The sequence below is a fragment of the Strix uralensis genome, chromosome 4 (assembly GCF_047716275.1).
Source record: "Strix uralensis isolate ZFMK-TIS-50842 chromosome 4, bStrUra1, whole genome shotgun sequence".
NCBI lineage: Eukaryota > Metazoa > Chordata > Aves > Strigiformes > Strigidae > Strix > Strix uralensis.
Window position 1 is genome coordinate 90,868,643 of NC_133975.1, and position 16,827 is coordinate 90,885,469.

Sequence of the window (16,827 nt, forward strand, 5' to 3'; positions counted from 1 at the left end):
TCGGGCGGGCAGGTGCGAAAATACGGAGCTATCAGAGAGAGAGAAAAAGGGGGCTGATGGCGGGGGGCGCGGTGCAGGCGTTCCTGGCTGGGTCTGTGCGGGCCACACCGAGCCCTTCGCAGCCCCCCACCTCCCCCTCTCCGCGCCTTCGCGGGGCCCGCAGCCTGAGAGCAGCGGGACACGGGTGGCAGGAAGGCGCCGTGGGGGGCTCGGGCACACCCCGGGGGGGTGGGAAGGAGCGCTGGACGCCCCCCCCCGGGAACGGAGGGCAGCCTGGCACGGGGCTCGGCGGGAGGGAAGGCTTGGGCAGGCTGGCAACTTTCACCCGCCCGGAATTAATTAACGTTGTCTCGTTAGCGAGATGCGTTTGGCCTGGCCACGCGTATGCTGAGCCGGGCCAGCCTGGAGATAAACCGGCAGCAAATGGGGCGCGAAAGGGGGGGGGGGGGGGGGGGTAGTAGGAGAAAGGTCCCTGCCCTCGAGTAAACGAGCTGCAGAGATGGGGAGCAGGGGGTGGAAGGTCTGGGGAGCCGGCGGGACACCGGGCACTGCCCGGCACCCCGGCGGGGCCTGCGGGCACCCCACCGCTGCCCCTCGGCAAAGTCAGGGGCTCTGCGGGCTCGGCTCCCCCCCGCCCCGAGGGCATGTACCCCCCGAAATGAGCCGGGGCTCCTGCGGGAGGTCGCTGCGCTGTCGCTCTCCGAAGTGACCCGGGACGGCGCGGTGGGGACGGGTCGGAGTTTGCAGGAGCTGCGCTTCTAGTCCGCTCTCCGTCGACTTTCAGGCTCAGCTGTTCGATGCTATTAATGCAACTTTTTTTTTTTTTTTTTAATCTGAACTCCGTGTGCGTGTGTGTCAACATGCAGCAGGTGGTTTATTATATTCCCCGGTTATTATTTTATTACGGGCTCTTTTTATAGCTGCAATCAAAATAATGCCCTGGAGTTTCGAGGAGGATTTTTACGTCTGTTTTGCACCGCTCACTCGAGCTTCTGAAAATATTTGGGGGGGGGGGGGGGGAGGACGGACGACGACGACACGTGGGGAGCTGGAGCCACTTCTGCTCCTGCCAAGACCAAGCGCAACAAGGTGCAAAGTTTGACTCGAAAAACAGCAGCCGCCCAAGGGGTGCTGAGCGGGCTGGGGAGAGCTTGGGGGGGCCTGCACCCCTCTCGTCAGGTTTGGGGGGGAAGGCGGAGGTGGGAGCGCTTCCCCAGCCGCCAAGGTGCTCGCCGCCAGGATGGCAGAGAGGTTTGGCGGAGCTGTGAAAAGCAGAGATCAGCTTGTCTTGCTTTAACCTACATTAGCTCCGGGTCCATATGGTAGATGCTGCCCGTGGATCCTCAGCACCAAAGCGAGGGCCTATTCTTGCACGCCGCCCTGCTTGTGCCAGATGGTGCCTGGACCAAGTGGCCATGCGTGGGGTGGCTCTGGTTAGCCTAATAAACGTCCAATACAAGTCAAAAATCAAAACACACACATACTAACATCTGCTAGAGCCTGCAGTACCCAGCTAGCCTTTCAATACTGAATTAAAGAGCCCCACAGCCCTTCTGTTCCCCTAGGTTAGACACTCATTACCATTTATCAAGCACTGATGTTATCTGGCCTCTCATTTTATTTAGTACCGAAGCTATTAGCATCAGATTTGATTTTGACAGTTGACGCTGCTGCTGGTAAAGCCGGGATCTGGCCGGGCGGATCGCTGCAAAATTCCGAGTTCATCAGCGGCGACACATTCCTCCTTCCCACTTGTTTACGAGGCCGAGACAAAAGAGCTCCTCGCCTGTGCCTCTGCCTTGCGGTTTATCTCCATCACGGACACGGCTCCCAGCCGTGCCCACCGAGGCCACGTACACGCGCGAACACGCACCCCCCAGGCGACAGCCGGGCCGCTCCCGACGGAGCCAAGCCGAGGGCGCCCGGCCCCGGGTGCAGCTCCCCGACATCGCCAGCGCTTGTGCTCCCCCCCCCCCCCCCCATCTCGGCTCCGTCTTTCCCGGGCGCAGCGGGGACCAGGAGAAGTTTTAATCCCCTTTTGGCGGCGCCCCCGATTCCTGGCCTGCCCCCAAACCCGCCCACACCCACGCGCGTTGGTGCCATGGCACAGGTTACGGCGGCGGCCGTGTCCGTGGCTTTTCCCCGCGGGAAGCTCAGCTATTTCTCCGCGGGAGCCACGCCGTGCCCCCCCATAGCGGGCCTTAACCCCAAACCCCATCCCGGCCCAAAGCTGGCTTCCAGGAAAAGCCGCCGTTTTGGTGAAAATTTAGGGGGAAGCCAGGGAAGTTTAGCCGGGGTGCGCCCTGCCCATGCTGCCTCGCCTCCAAACAAGCCAGATCCTCGGTTTTCCTTTTTTATTCCCCCCCCCCCCCCCCGAAATGGACCGGACTGAGGAATTAACGCCGCAAGGAACGACCCTTTGGGCGAGCACAGAGGTTGAAGGGCGACTTTCAGGGAGCTGCTCCCCAGGTGATCCACGCCGGAAAGGTCCGCAGCCTTGCGAGCCGAGCGCTGGCATAAAGGTGGCAAGACCTCATTATCATACAGCTGAAGGTTTATCTCTCCCTTCCCCCCCCCCCCCCCCCCCGGCCTCCCATCCATTTAACAAGCTGAAATAAAAAGCCACATGAAAGGCCTTCTCTGTGCTTGGCTTTAATGAGGGACACGCGACCCAACAATAAGCGCAGGCTGCAATCAGGCCAAGGGCTTTGCTGGCACACGCCAGACCGCTGCCCGGCACCTCGGCGAGGCCCCCCCCTCGCCTGCAAGCCCCCGAGTCTCCCCCTTGCCCGGGGTTTTGGGGGCCGGGGCGGCAGCAGCAGCAAAGCCGCGCTCCGTCCCCGCCGCCGACCTGGGCCACCCCCATCTCGGGAGGGTGACCGAGCGCCTGCAAGCCCCCGCCGTGGCCGCCTCCCTGCCCCCGCTCGCCCCCCCGTCCTCGGTGGGGTTCGGGCACCGCCGTTACCGCGGTGGGCAATAACGCCGGGCCTGCGGCACGGTTGCCCCCGGAGGGAGCCGCTGCGCCCCGGAGCCGGCGGCGGGGCCGTCCCGGGTGTCCGAAGCACCCTTTTACTTTTAGTTTTATTTTCTCGCCGGGCAGGGCAACTCCTGCCCGCCGGCCCCGTCCCGCCGCCCCGGGACGCGGGGGCACCCGTGGAGGTCGGGAAGGGGGGTAAAAAAGCAGACAAACAAACTAAGAAAGGTGCTTTTTAAACATTCCCTCCCCTATTGCCGGGGCGCTGTGGAAAGCTGCTCTGTGGATTTTCGAGGGAACTCTCCCCGAGCGAGCGCCGTAAATATCTCAACAGATGCTGGGCTTGTTCGTAATCAGCTCGGCTCCTCGGCGGGCAGCGCGGCAGCGGCGGCAGGGTATTAATTCTGGATATGAGGGCTCTCCGCAACATTTGGTTCTTTTTTTTTTTTTTTTTTTTTTTTTTCCAGAAAGGAAAGATGGAAAAGGGGAGGGATCGCCCGTGAGTCTGACTGACAGTTTACATAATGAGCTTGCGAGGATGCGAGGCAACTATATAAACAGCTCGAAGGGAAGCAAGTTTTCCATTTACTGAGCGCTGTTAGCACCGGTTAAAGGAGGAGCGGTTCCACACTAAGCACTCCCCTCCGCGTCTCTCACCAAACCCACCCGGCTTTGGAGTTTATAAAGGCGACGACAGCGATCAGAGGTCGGCGGTTGGCTGCAGGATTAATTCCCAGAAGAGGGACGGATCGACACCTGGATTTTACCTTCCGATTTCGGCTGGTGCTCGGGGAATATTTGGAAGAGCAGGTTGCTCCAGGAGGATCGCCGTGACGCCTCTCTTTTCTCCCTCGACCCAGAAGCGCTTGCTTTGGACCATTTGAGGAATACAGGAGGAAAATTAAGCCCACTAAGAACTGGGAAGCTTGAATAACACAAGGATGACAGCCTTGCGCATCTTTGGCTTGACGTTTCTGTTAATGATTTTGCAGCAGGTAATCGCACACCGCAAAAAAAAAAAAAAAAAGGGTTCGCGAAATGTAAAGTGGGTGATGGAAGCAAGTTTGCATGGCAAAGCCGGGGTAAGGTCTGATTTGGCTATTTTGTGTGTCTCCCCTTTGTGCAGAGGGTGTCCGGCTCTGGCGTCTTCCAGCTGGAGCTGCACGAATTCGTGAACAGCCACGGGTCCCTGGCCAGCGGGAAGCCCTGCTCCCCCCACTGCAGGACCTTCTTTCGCGTGTGCTTGAAGCATTTTCAGGCAGTGGTCTCCCCGGGCTCCTGCACTTTCGGCAGCATCATCACCCCGGTTCTGGGAATAAACTCCTTCAGCATCAAGGATACGGAGAGATTTGACAGCCCCATTAAGTTGCCCTTTAACTTCACGTGGCCGGTGAGATCCCGCTTTAATCCCGGTGGCGGTGGCGGGGCAGGAGGGCGGCGGGGGCAGGGCAGCCGCAGGGCGCTGCCCGCCCTCACGTAAACACGCTGCTTTCGCCGGTAGATTTATTTCCAGAACTTCCTTTAAAAATTAAAAAAAAAAAAAAAAGGCGATGAAAAAGCGCATCCAGCCCAGAAGCACCTGGGAGAATAAATGTTATTAAGAGAAATAAAAGCGGGGGGGGGGGGGGGGGGGGGGAGCGCGTAGCCGCGGGGAGAGGGGCCGGTGGCGGGCGGCGGGGCACGGTGTGGCAGGAGCGGGGCAGGGCGTGGCAGGGGAGTGGGGCGGGTGCCGGGGCGCTAGACTGACGCTGGTTTCTCCCCCTTTGTCCCCCCCCCTTTGTCCCCCCCCCTTTGTCCCCCCCCCTTTGTCCCCCCCCTTTGTCCCCCCCCTTCCCGCAGGGCACCTTCTCCCTCATCATCCAGGCCTGGCACGCGCCCGCCAACTACCTGCCGGAAGGTGACTACGGCCGCGCGCGCCGCCGCCGCCAGGGGGCGCCCTCGCGGCGGCGGGAGAGCCCCTCGCGCCCCCCCCTTCCCGTTTCGCGCTTCCCCCCCCCATCCCGAAACGGTTAACGGCCGCCCCCGGCTCAGCTGTTTATACCATCTAACCCCCGGGCCGCTTTATCCCACTGTCGGGAGCCGGTCCCCCAACGATATCCATCAGGGGCCGCTTTGATTCTGCCCCGGCCCTAATCTCCAACACAATTGCGTTTCCTCCGGTTTATTTTTGGCGTGGGAAAGCGAGGCGGGCTGCGGTGAGAAAGCCGGGAGGCTGCCAGCGAGCCCCGGCCGCCTTTTCCTGTATTTTACACCTTGCTCGAATTCCGCCCTTTGGAAAGGAATAATGGCTTTGGGATGTTTTTCCGAGCGAAGAGGAAAAGGATATTTCACAGCAGCCCTCGCTTGCAAAGGCCCCTCCGCTGAGCCCCCCTCGGCCGGCGCTCGCGCTCCTGCTCTGCACGCGGGGCATACCCTTACCCACGTATATATCTCCATACACACCTATGTGTATATATATATGGGCGCGGGACCTCGCTGCGCTCCCCTCCGGCGGGGCAGGGGGTTCCCCACCGCTCGGGGCGGGCAGTTCTCATGGCGGTGGCGGGGGGACCTTGTGGGCGGTGTCCGGCGGGCGCTGACGCAGGTGTGGGGTCCCGCTGTCCCACAGGCTCCCGGCCGCCCTCGGAGGACTGGCTGATCAGCCAGATGTCGATCCAGCGGTCGTTGGCGGTGGGCGAGGACTGGTCGCAGGACGTGCAGAGCGGCCCGCTGACCCAGCTGCGCTACTCCTACCGCGTGGTCTGCAGCGAGAACTACTACGGCGAAAGCTGCTCCCGCCTCTGCAAACGCCGCGACGACCGTTTCGGACACTACGTCTGCGAGGCGGACGGCAGCCTGGCCTGCCTGCCCGGCTGGACCGGCGAGTACTGCACCGAGCGTAAGTGCCCCCGGGGACGGGGACAGACCTGGGGCCTTCGTGGGCGTCAGGCGGGGCCTGCGGAGCTCATGGAGGCCTCGGCATGTTGAGGAGCATGGCCCCGCTTGGACTTCCCTAGGCCCTGATCCACACTACGTGGGTGTTAGCGTGGGCTAGGGGCGATGCCCAAGAGGCCTTTGAGGAAATGCAGCCCCCGCAAAGCATTGGAGAGCTTATTTGATGAAGGGACCTGAGTCCCAAAAACATGTCCCCTTGCCCAGTTCCACCAAGCTGGCCTGACCCTTGTGGTAGCTGTCTTTGCGATCAGTCCTTAAAATACGTTGGCTTCAACGACGCTGTAACAAAGCATTGTGCGCAGTTACCCAGTAGGCACCCGGGGCCATGTTTTCACGTTGACCTTTCCTGCCTGGAGAGAGAAAGTTGCACGCTGAGGACTTTGCTCCCTTTGGCTGCAACCACCAACGCTGCACTTCACCTCTGTGAGCGTTAGCAGCAAAGAGTGAGCTAGCAGAGAAAGGATCTTGGCTGATATCCCTGAATCAGCGATATCTATTCCAAGTTAAAATGCTAGCAGCTTGCCCACACAAATGCTTCCACCGTTGCTGCTGCCAGAGGAGAATGAGACAGGTGTTGCGGTGTAGTAGTGGGAATCTTTACGGTGAGCTCGGGGTCCTGCTGGGTTTTTTCAGTCTTTCACTAACACAAGCCAAAGCCACCTCCTCTTGCTCCTTTTCTAGCAAGAGTTGCAAGAGTTCATGTTTGTTGTATAAACAGAAAAACTAAAGGACAACTTGTCAAACGTTGCCTCTCCTTGTTCACTTCCTCCTGCTCCAGAACTCCCCGTACCGAGAATTTTTAAAACAAAGCTTTGAAAGTGCAAAACTGTTTTTCAAAGTGTTTTTTAAAATCTGGCATTTGCCCTTTTAAAAGTGTATTCTGTAGTGCTGTGTGTATTTACCTAAACATTTCTGCTTTTTTATGTTCTCTTTACAGCCATCTGTCTGTCTGGATGTACTGAACAGAATGGATATTGCAACAAGCCTGGAGAGTGCATGTGAGTAGATGGCAATTGCAATCTGAACTTCAGTTAAAATGTCACCTTGTAACAGAAACTTAAACTCTTTTCCATGTCATTAATGTTTTAATTTGACTTTTCTTTTAGCTGTCGTCCCGGTTGGCAAGGCCGCTACTGTGATGAATGCATTCCCCATATAGGCTGCCGCCACGGGACTTGTAAAACACAATGGCAGTGCATATGTGATGAAGGATGGGGTGGCCTCTTCTGTGATCAAGGTTAGTTCTGAAGGTTGTGCTCATGGCTCTAGGCTCTACTCCTCAGTGCCGGACTAAGGAATCTGACCCATTGGATCTAGAATTAACTTTCTGCATGGAAGGGACATGTTCACAGGCATCAGCTTATACCACCGCTGTCTTAGATACCAATTCTTGTATTTGTGGTGGTTTTGTTTGAAAACAAGCAAACTGTTCTGGTAGCTGCAGTTTTTCTCTTGGGGAAAAAAAAAAGTTTTTCTCTTGGGGAAGAAACCCAGCAACCTAGATGAGTGTTGAACAGGCAAGTTTTCTGCCTGCTCAAGCTAAGTTTAACTTATTCCCTGCACAACTATAACAATTTACTAAACAGTTTCCAGCAGCGGTAAACACCATCATTTGGACCTTCCTTATTTTGCATACAAGGAAGTTAACTCATGTGATAAGTCTGGAGCATGAGAGAAAAATCATGTAAGCAAGAATGAAAAGTACAGGTTCCATTTTAAGGTACACCAGACCACTTCCACCTATTCAACCCACTGAATCACTGAACCGTAGCCAGCTGAGCAGTCATGTCCTCAAGGCCATATATGCACTGCTGGCACTGAGATCATTAAGTGCTCAAAGCAAGCTAAGTGTTTTCAAGACAGTTGTAGGATTAAGGTGGCAAAGTCTGAACTAAGCAGGAAAAGTGAAGTTGCAGATTTTTTTCTGCTTGTGGTTATCTATTAACCAGTTGTATTCCAATTACTCTATGGTATTTATAGAGACAATAAAGACTTTCTACTTATGTCCTATGAACTTGTGTGCTTAACCTCTGTCTCTAAAGGAAGAAAAAAAAAGACCGTCAAGCTTGGCAGAGCATTTAGACAGTTTAAACTACTAACATTCATAACAAGAGAGCATGGTAAATAAACAATAGAAGATTTCTAGTGTTTGTTTAAATCTCCAAGCCAAAACATCTTTATTTCCTCCCTGCCTCCCCAGAATGTGCCTTGGAGCACACCTCTTAAAGATGGGGCTCGCTGTTTTAGTATGTGACGTGTTGCACACAAAGTGGCTATAGTGCCGTGGCATGTTTTTCGGAGAACACACGCTTACAAAGTACGTTTTCCAACTTGGCATCTAAATCCCATTGCAGCCAACGGGTTTATGCACACAAAAAAGGGAAAGTATACCAAAGCACTAAGAAAGTTAAATTTTTGCCAGGTCTTTCAAAATTGAGAGCTCACCTATTATAGTGATGGACATAGAGAAATACCTAAAATCGATGATAATCTGAAACATCTGATTATTACTGATAATAACCTGGATAACCATCTTCAATATTGCTATTGATAGCACAATTAAAATACTTCACTGAAAATTCTGTCTCTTTTTGTTGACTAAAGTGTTTTTGTATGAATGTCTTTTCCCAGCTGTCAAAGACGTCTTTTCTAACTCTGGGTATCTTTGCAGATCTGAACTACTGCACTCACCACAGACCATGCAAAAATGGAGCGACTTGCATGAACACTGGCCAGGGCAGCTATACGTGTTCATGCAAACCTGGCTTTACCGGTGTTGACTGCGAACATGAGATCAGTGAGTGTGACAGCAATCCCTGTAGGAATGGCGGTAGTTGCACGGTAAGGGCATTTTAAATGTAAAGTCTTTGTGTGAAGCAGGATACCTTTTCAGAAATGGTTCTGTAACAACATAATGGGAATTCGATAGTACACAGGTTCATTACTGACGCTCACAACTATCATACTGAACCCTTCCCGAGAGGTGTCGGGGGAGGAAGTCTGTTACAGGAGGAGATGTATCATCTAGATTAGAACCAGTCAACTGATCCTTAGGTTTCTGTGGCAGCCATTATGAGAGCTTGGCAAGATCCAAGGTCGGTGAGGGAGCAGATCTGTAAAAAACAAGCTTCTCAAACCAAGGTTCATACAGAAATGTGCTAAATCAGTATTTTAATATCAAATAAAAGAAGACTTCTGCTTTTTTGCCATGGGAGCGTAGCGTCAGTCAATGTGAGGGCAATCAGCTGAAACACTTTCTGTGAAACAGGGTTCTGCATTTTTAGTTTCCTGCAGTCTAGTGTTTCAGTGTGTTTTCAGCCCCAGTCAACGATTGATTCTACCTGTTGATAAAGACTGATCGATTATAGATATCAGATGTAATCTGATGCATGCTTAGATTAAAGCTAATGACGCAAGACCCTAGCTCCCTTCTCTCAAGGCCTTGGACATACAGCACTTGGAAAGAAGAAACAGTTTTGTTGTGATCCAAGTGGTGCGACTTCCCCATGGCAAAGCAATGTAAGCCCTTGTAAAGAGCAAAAGGGCTCTCACACCGAGGATAAATGGCCTGATCACAGCTGTGTAGGTTGACACATGCCATTCTGCTCTGGGAGGACCTCGGGAATCCCATTAAACAGTAGTGGTGTTAGTAATATTTTTGTCTAGCTGCTGGTAGGCTCCCTACAACGGCATCTGCTCTGCTGGCATAGCTGCATGATTACTCCTACACGCTGAGTATGGCCGATTCACAGCTCTATCCCTCATAGTCCAGCCTGCAGTTATTTACACTCCAAATGTCGCTTTTGCCGCATCCGAGTGTGGATGAGAAGGGACTGAAGAGCGCTCGCTGCCAACCAAAAATAAGTGTGCAAGCAGCTATCCTGTGGTGCCATCAAATAACAGCGGCCTAATGTTGTGTTTTGCAGGATATGGAGAATGGTTATCACTGCCTGTGCCCCCCTGGCTACTACGGCACTCACTGTGAGCACAGCGCTCTGACGTGTATAGATTCTCCGTGCTTTAATGGTGGCACGTGCTTGGAAAAAGAACAAGGGGCCAGCTACACTTGCGTTTGCCCTTTCGGCTTCACAGGGTCAAACTGTGAAAAAAAAGTAGACAGGTGCACAAGCAACCCCTGTGCAAATGGTGAGTCTTTTTATCCAAAAATCTCCTGCCTCTGACTCATTTGTGCTTTTCAGTGCAGAAGTGATAGAAATCCAATCTGACCTCTACTCTTCCTCTAATATATTAGTTCCTCTCCCCCAGTGTGTTCTGCATCTACCCTAATTTTAGTCTGTTGCTGGGCGGGGGGCTTTCACTGGCATTTTCTGTGCAATGAAACAGTGCACAAGGTTTATCTTGTGATGGGAAAGATGGCAGAATTAAGTAAATTAAATTGACTTTATTACATATTTAGAAGGGGCATATGTTTAAGGCGTGGTGATACAATTAGGTGAACTAGAAGGAACTTTTAGATGTGCAGTTGTTTTGTAAGATAACCTCCTTCTTCTTGAGATAGTATAAAATGCCAACCAGGGAGGGGTTTAGGTTTCTGAGTGAAGTGCATTGCAGACTAATTTTTATTTCTTTTTTTCACTTTTTTTCCCTCAGATGGTAATTGCTTTTACCTTGGTCAGATTCGTGTGTGTCGTTGTCGGGCTGGTTTCTCTGGTCAGAAATGTGAGATAAACATCAATGATTGTGCCAGAAACCCATGTTCCAATGGGGGAACTTGTCATGACCTGATCAACGATTACACCTGCACTTGCTTGCCAGGCTACAGTGGCAGGAACTGTGACATCAAAACCAGAGATGAATGTGCTTCTGGGCCATGTGAGAATGGAGGCACATGCTACAGCGGACTTTATAGTGCCAACTTTGTCTGCTACTGTCCTTCTGGCTTCATGGGCAACCGTTGCGAATTGCCAGTTTATTCAGTGCCCGTTACGCTTCCTCCTAAACCAGTGCCCTGGATTGCTATATCCATGGGGGTGGGGCTGGTGGCTTTGCTCATACTGTTCTGCATGATTGCAATGGTCATCAGGCAGATGAGGATGCACCCAGAGCAGGACTTGGAGACGATGAACAACCTGTCTGACTTCCAGAAGGACAATCTCATTCCAGCTTCCCAGCTCAAAAACACCAATAAAAATAAAGACCTTGAAGTGGACTGTGGACTGGAGAAATCAAACTACAAACCCAAGAATCATAAACTGGACTACAATCTGGTAAAAGACCTGACAAGTAGAGGGACACAGGAAGATAAATACTACAAAAGTGAAAAGTGTTTAGGAGAAAAGTCTCCCCTCCGGCTACACAGGTGAGAATGCAGTCTTCCTTCTAGTCTTTCTTAAGGCCTCTCATCTTCATACCAGTCTAGAAGCAGATAAGAAAATATGGGGGGAAAAAGAAACCTCGAGAGGATAACATACAAATGAGAGCAAAGCCAGGAATCTTCATACTGGAGTATGTGTGTCACAGGCAAGCAGTATCCTTAACTAAGTCAATTAAATTGAGTGTTTGTGCAGGGTGCTGCTAATACAGGTATTGTGAAGGGGCATGGGAGTGGCTAGGTCAGTGGTGAAGGTAAAAAGTGGTTTTCCTTCCTCAATAGATCGTGGAGGAACCACAATTAAGGCATATAGTATTAAAAATAAGTATTCTGCTTCTTAAGAGGGCAAAATGATCTGCTTACTGAGAATGATAGAGTAAAAATAACTACTCTTTTTCAAAAAAAGAAAAGGGCAGCTAATCACTGGCTCATCAGTCTTCTGATACATGTACTGAAAGTCTTGTCTGGGATCTGCTTGTGGCCGTTACGCTGAGGGATCTGAGGAGCATGCTGTTAGGTTGGACAGGGCAGAAGCACAGGAAGACAGTAGCTATTCCTTACTGCCACTTCTCTAGTCTAATGTCCTGCCATCATATAGAACATGTGCAACTTCATCCTCTGCACTTCCCTCCCACACCTTCACAGCTATCTCATTCCACCTTTCCATATTCATGGTAGATTTTGAGTGTCAGGCTTGTTAGTAGTCAACTAACATTCTTTTCTCTCTGCCCTGCCTTAGTGAAAAGCCAGAATGTAGGATATCAGCGATATGCTCTCCGAGGGATTCAATGTACCAGTCCGTCTTTGTGATAACAGAAGAAAGGAATGAGTGCATCATAGCCACAGAGGTAAGTAAGCACACAGGTGGACAGGCATGAATTCACAAAGTAAAGGGGTAAATTAGCCTTTAGAATTGCATCGGAGAAGGTTACTCCAATTCCAGGGATCCCAATGCTTCCCAGCATTCACCTCTCCTCTTCTGTGGCCCACACAGAACATGTGGTGGGGAAAAGAAAGAAATTAGCAGCTCTGATTTTATTAAACCAGAGATTTCGAGCTTAGATAAGTCAGCGGGAGCTGAAACCACAGAACATCAGCCTATAAAAACTCAGCACATTGTAGGATTATTTCCTCTGAAATATGTAGTCAGCAAAAATGGAAATAATAATCGTTCATAGGCCCACTGATATAAAGCCACATTTTTTCCCATGACTACAATGGATAGTCTGTGTCCTGTGGAAACAGGCAAAGCTATAGATTTCCAGCAGAAGGTGGAAGGTACCTGAATGTGTTAGCGGATGGACATAACAGCCATTTAGGAAGCCTGTAATAAAGTAATTTCAACTCTTGGAGTTTAAGCTCCAGCTATATATTCTCTAACAGAAGTTAACACTGGTATTGATAAGCACATCTAGATTTTGATGTTATATTGAAAAGCCAGAGGACAGATACATGAAAAAGGAAGGGCCTAACATTGAACTTTAAAGACTTTAAAGCTGCTATTGAGGAATCAACCAGTTCCTGAGGAATTACCGATCCTTTGGAAAAAGGCTCAATTGAAGTCAAAGGCATTAACCAACACCTGCCTTCTTCCGTGTAGCCATCTTTAGGACTAGTTTCAGACTCCAGGAGGGAGAAGCTTGCTGTGACATATAGCAGTGATCTGTGAAGTCAGATCTGCAGGATTCTGTCTCCCTTGCCAGGGTGGATATCAGATGTCCTCTTGGAGGCAAGCTGGAACACAAGTCAACCAACAATATTAAAAGTTTAAGACTAAGTGAAAGGATTTTCAGAGATACAAATGACAGCTAGATGCTTCATTCCCATTAACTGACCTAAATACCGTATCTTCCTTTGAAGATCTTGCTGACCAAAGCTAGACTCAGAGATTTACATCAGGCATCTCCAGAAGTGTTTTTATTTTCAGAATGATGGCCCCTGAAACCTCTCTCCACATCATTCAGGCCTAATGCTTCTGAACACAAGCTATTTAACTATACCGTATGCTTTTACAGAGACCTAATGTTAGGCACCCAGATGGGTAAGCTTTCTTCCCCTCAGTCCGGGTAGAGAGGCTACTCGTCATACAGACGACTGTTTTTTGCTGGTGATTAATTGTCTCTGGACCCAGCCAAAACCACTGAACGCTGATAGTTAAACTGCAGTAATGTCTGGCTTGAATTGCGTTGTTTTGACATACTTGAATTACAATTTGTTAGTTCTGCAGTACTCTGCATGCTGTGCTTCCTTCTCATTCCTTATTTTATATCCTGACAGGTATAAGACTGAAGATCAGCCCGTTTGCACCTCAGATTTGGTAATGCCAGTAGATGGACGTTCCTGCTGCATTGTTTACAATTCAGAACTGGATTGGACTGTTTTTAATTACATGCAACTTGCTGCTCTCAGGCGGAGGATGGAACTGGGTGAACTGGACAGACTGTGAATTTACTGAAAGATGCAATACACCTTTTTGTTCTTACTGCCCTTGTTTGAAGTTTGATACCAGAAATCTCATTGGCTATAGAAGAGGGGAGGCAGAGGGAAGAGAGAGGGGTTAAAAATGTTGTAGTTTTAATTTGTTTTTAAAAGATATTGAGGCCAGTTCCTCATGGACAGACCCCTGGCTTTCCAGAACTCTGGTTATGGGAGGTGCCAGTAGATGAGGAGGCACTTAACTATCACAGATGTTGCCATGGAAGGTGTGAAGAAAGACACATTGCTATGCAGATAATGGATACAGTATAAACGAGGTCTCCATTTTTTTTTTCTGGGTTTAAAAGTGCCTAAAATGTGTCAAGAGAGTCTAACAAGCCCAAACAGAGACTTGACTGCTCTTTTTGCAGTTACCTGAACAGTATTGGGTAGGGGTGGCTGATACTTCCTGCTACACACCTATTTGCGTCTCCTCTCTCCTGCTGCATGTACTGGAGACAGGGGTGAGAGGAGGAAGGGAAGAGGAAGACCGAATTTACGTGTCATCTCATTTGGTGATGCTTTGAGGAACAGATTGACCCAAGCCACAATATGGGACAGGATTTTTGTGGATTTAAACATTCGAGAAGGAAAAGTTGTGATAAGGAATGTGTACTGCCTCTTCCCCATTGATAAGGAGGAGGTGTGATCCCAGCTCTATTTAAAGCCTTACAAATGCGTTTAAAATCAATCAGCTCCTAGAACCTTTATGTGCTGAGCTGTCTCAGCTGTTTTCATGCCCTTTGCACTACCAGTGGTTGTGAATAGACATTACTTTTTTCTTCTCCTTCCTCATTCTCTCCCCCCGCCCCCCCCCACCCGCCCGCCTTATTTTGACACAAATCTGGGGGTTTATGTCGTGTTTCTGAATTAGGTGCCACCTTCTACTGCAAATAGTCTCAAAATTGCAGCTGTTACTTTCTGAAGGAGAAGAAGCAGTGTGACACCACCACCACCACCCCCCCCCCCCCATTTCTCCATCTGGTTGTAAAACTCCAACTCCTGTCCTTCATCCCGGTTCCAAGTGCCCAGTAGCGAAGCACCCACTGAGACGCCCTCTGCCAAAACAGGTGGAGATTAGAGTTAGAAGGTTCTAGGCTCGTCCTGTTTCTTTCATACCCACCCACTGCTACCTGGAAAAGGGGAAACCTGGCCCTGGAAACCAGAGGCGTGCAGAAGCTCTTTTCTTATATACATATTTACTGCAATAATACCGGACACCCCAGTGGAAAGTGCTGTGACACTAATGGGATGAGACCGTGGGGTGGGGCAGAATGAGGAGGGAGGAAACAAGATCTCTTCAAAGAAACCCAGACTGTGCTATCTGTGGGACAACGATATTCCTGCCCTTGTAAATCCTGGTGTTGGACTAGCCCATCTACTGCCTTGAACTGTGCAGGCAAGACCCCTTCATAATGTCCACTACTGACCTTCTGCTCTGACCATGTAGGACCATTTTGAAGATGACCTTCAGAAATCAATAATATGGGTTTTAGTTTGTCCGTTTGTAGTTTATTTTGAAGACTAGTATTTCAGTAATTTAAAAAAAATCAGAAGCACTGAACTTTCTACGTTTTATAACATTATTTTGTATATAATGTATATTTATAATCAAAACAGAAGTGTAAATATGTTTATTACTTCTCATGTAATGTTTTTAATGTGATGACAAAGTTTGAATTTTATTTTTTTTTTCAAGCAATGAAAATACTTTCCTGCTACTACGAAGTTTACTGTGGTTTGTCCTTTTACCCTTCAGGTTCCATGATTCTGTGACAGCCAAGGTTACTTGAAGCCCCAGAAGTAAGCTTGTCTGCCTGCTCCCTGCCGTCGGCCTTACATTTACATTTTGCACACCAACTGCTGTCGGCTGCTTTTTATGAAGGGGTTATACTGTTAACTGATGTCAACAAAGTTGTTCAGCTGAGTGGCATTCGTCTGACAGAAAAGTTATACATATTTATAGTGATATATAACATTTAAATTATATATATATTCTCTTGCTATGGAGTGGGACTGAACTGTCAGGAAAGTTATTTTTATTAACGCTTTGCTCCTCCTCTTCCGTGACAACTTGTGGCATGGAAGATAAAGATTTAATACCATTTCAAAGTGGCTTAATCAATGTGCTGGCTTGGGGTTCACTTACAGAACAAGATACGACTACTATGTTTTTTTAATCCCATTTCTTTAAATACTTTCAGCAAGACCCACATCTTGCCCTCAGGTTACTCTTGCACAGCATCTACATCTACACTTGCAGGATTGTATCCTTGTTTGTTTGATGGCGAGGGGTAAGATTTGTCTTTCACTTGTGGGATTAGGGGGAGTTTCAGGCTTTCTCCTCCGGAGTTCCCTATGCTACACCAGCAACCATGTCCTCCCAGGGCATCACAAAGTCATTATCCCCCACAGCCCTTTTGGAGGACATATCCACAAAAAAAGTGTAAAAAGCACACTTGTGTAAAACACTTCCAGCAGGTTTAGTAGCCTTTGAAGCACATACATTGACAGACAATTAAATCTCTCACTCAATCAGCTAGGTGCAATACAGCCAACATCTGAACGCACAAAAGCAAAAACTATAAGAACAGGAAACCACTGCTGCTCTATTTTAAAACCAGACTCTTTTTGTTGTTGACAAAATGCCAAAAAAGCATCTTAGTGTTGGATGCCTTTCCTATCTTTCCCCAAAATAAAATCTAACCAAAATTTGCTAGTTTTTAAAAAAAAACACAAAACAAAAAAACCCCACTGGTGTTAAAAATGCACTGTAACAAACTATTTTTACTTTGTCATTAAAATATTGCAAATAATGGTTTATAAGGGTCCTTCTGAGTTTATTATTAAGGTTACATAAATACTATTTACTTCGGATGGTTTTGTTTCTCCCTCTTCACTTCTTTTCTTAGCAAAACTAATTTTCAAATCCCAGCCAATTTCCCTGGCTGCCATAAAAATAAATCTAAGATGAAACTCAGAAATAAAAAGCCACCTCCCCCTCCCCAAACATTCACCCTGTAGAGCAAATTATGAAAAACAAGCCATTGACAAAAAGCTGAGCAGATGCTCCCTGCTTGCAGTCCTTCCTCGGCAATGTGAAATAAACCCA

The 16,827-nt window shown here is 49.3% G+C and overlaps 1 protein-coding gene and 1 long non-coding RNA gene across 4 annotated transcripts in view; one reads left to right on the forward strand and one right to left on the reverse strand.

Moving 5' to 3' along the window:
- The first annotated feature begins 3,218 nt into the window (after positions 1 to 3,218).
- On the forward strand, positions 3,219 to 15,436 carry DLL4 (delta like canonical Notch ligand 4). Of its 3 annotated transcripts, XM_074867797.1 has the most exons (11): positions 3,220 to 3,969; positions 4,101 to 4,364; positions 4,814 to 4,871; positions 5,583 to 5,852; positions 6,846 to 6,906; positions 7,015 to 7,145; positions 8,580 to 8,749; positions 9,835 to 10,054; positions 10,520 to 11,228; positions 11,980 to 12,088; positions 13,518 to 15,436. In XM_074867797.1, the coding sequence occupies exons 1-11, from the start codon at positions 3,916 to 3,918 to the stop codon at positions 13,521 to 13,523; spliced, it is 2,052 nt and encodes a 683-aa protein (XP_074723898.1). In that variant the 5' UTR covers positions 3,220 to 3,915; the 3' UTR covers positions 13,524 to 15,436. The 3 variants fall into 3 exon arrangements, with proteins under 3 accessions (XP_074723897.1, XP_074723898.1, XP_074723899.1); XM_074867796.1 differs by lacking the exon at positions 13,518 to 15,436 and having other exon boundaries at positions 3,219 to 3,969; positions 11,980 to 12,118; XM_074867798.1 differs by lacking the exon at positions 4,101 to 4,364.
- LOC141943124 (uncharacterized) overlaps positions 12,118 to 16,827 on the reverse strand; it is a 31,421-nt gene continuing 26,711 nt past the window's right edge. Inside the window, exon 4 of the long non-coding RNA XR_012628854.1 lies at positions 12,118 to 12,974. This is a non-coding gene — a long non-coding RNA (uncharacterized LOC141943124). The remainder of the gene's footprint in view (positions 12,975 to 16,827) is intronic.

Coding starts and splice junctions, on each gene's coding strand:
- DLL4 (XM_074867796.1), top strand. CDS start 3,916: ATGACAGCCTTGCGCATCTTTGGCTTGACGTTTCTGTTAATGATTTTG. Junction 5,853..6,845: donor CGGCGAGTACTGCACCGAGC/GTAAGTGCCCCC, acceptor TTCTCTTTACAG/CCATCTGTCTGTCTGGATGT. Junction 11,229..11,979: donor TCTCCCCTCCGGCTACACAG/GTGAGAATGCAG, acceptor GCCCTGCCTTAG/TGAAAAGCCAGAATGTAGGA.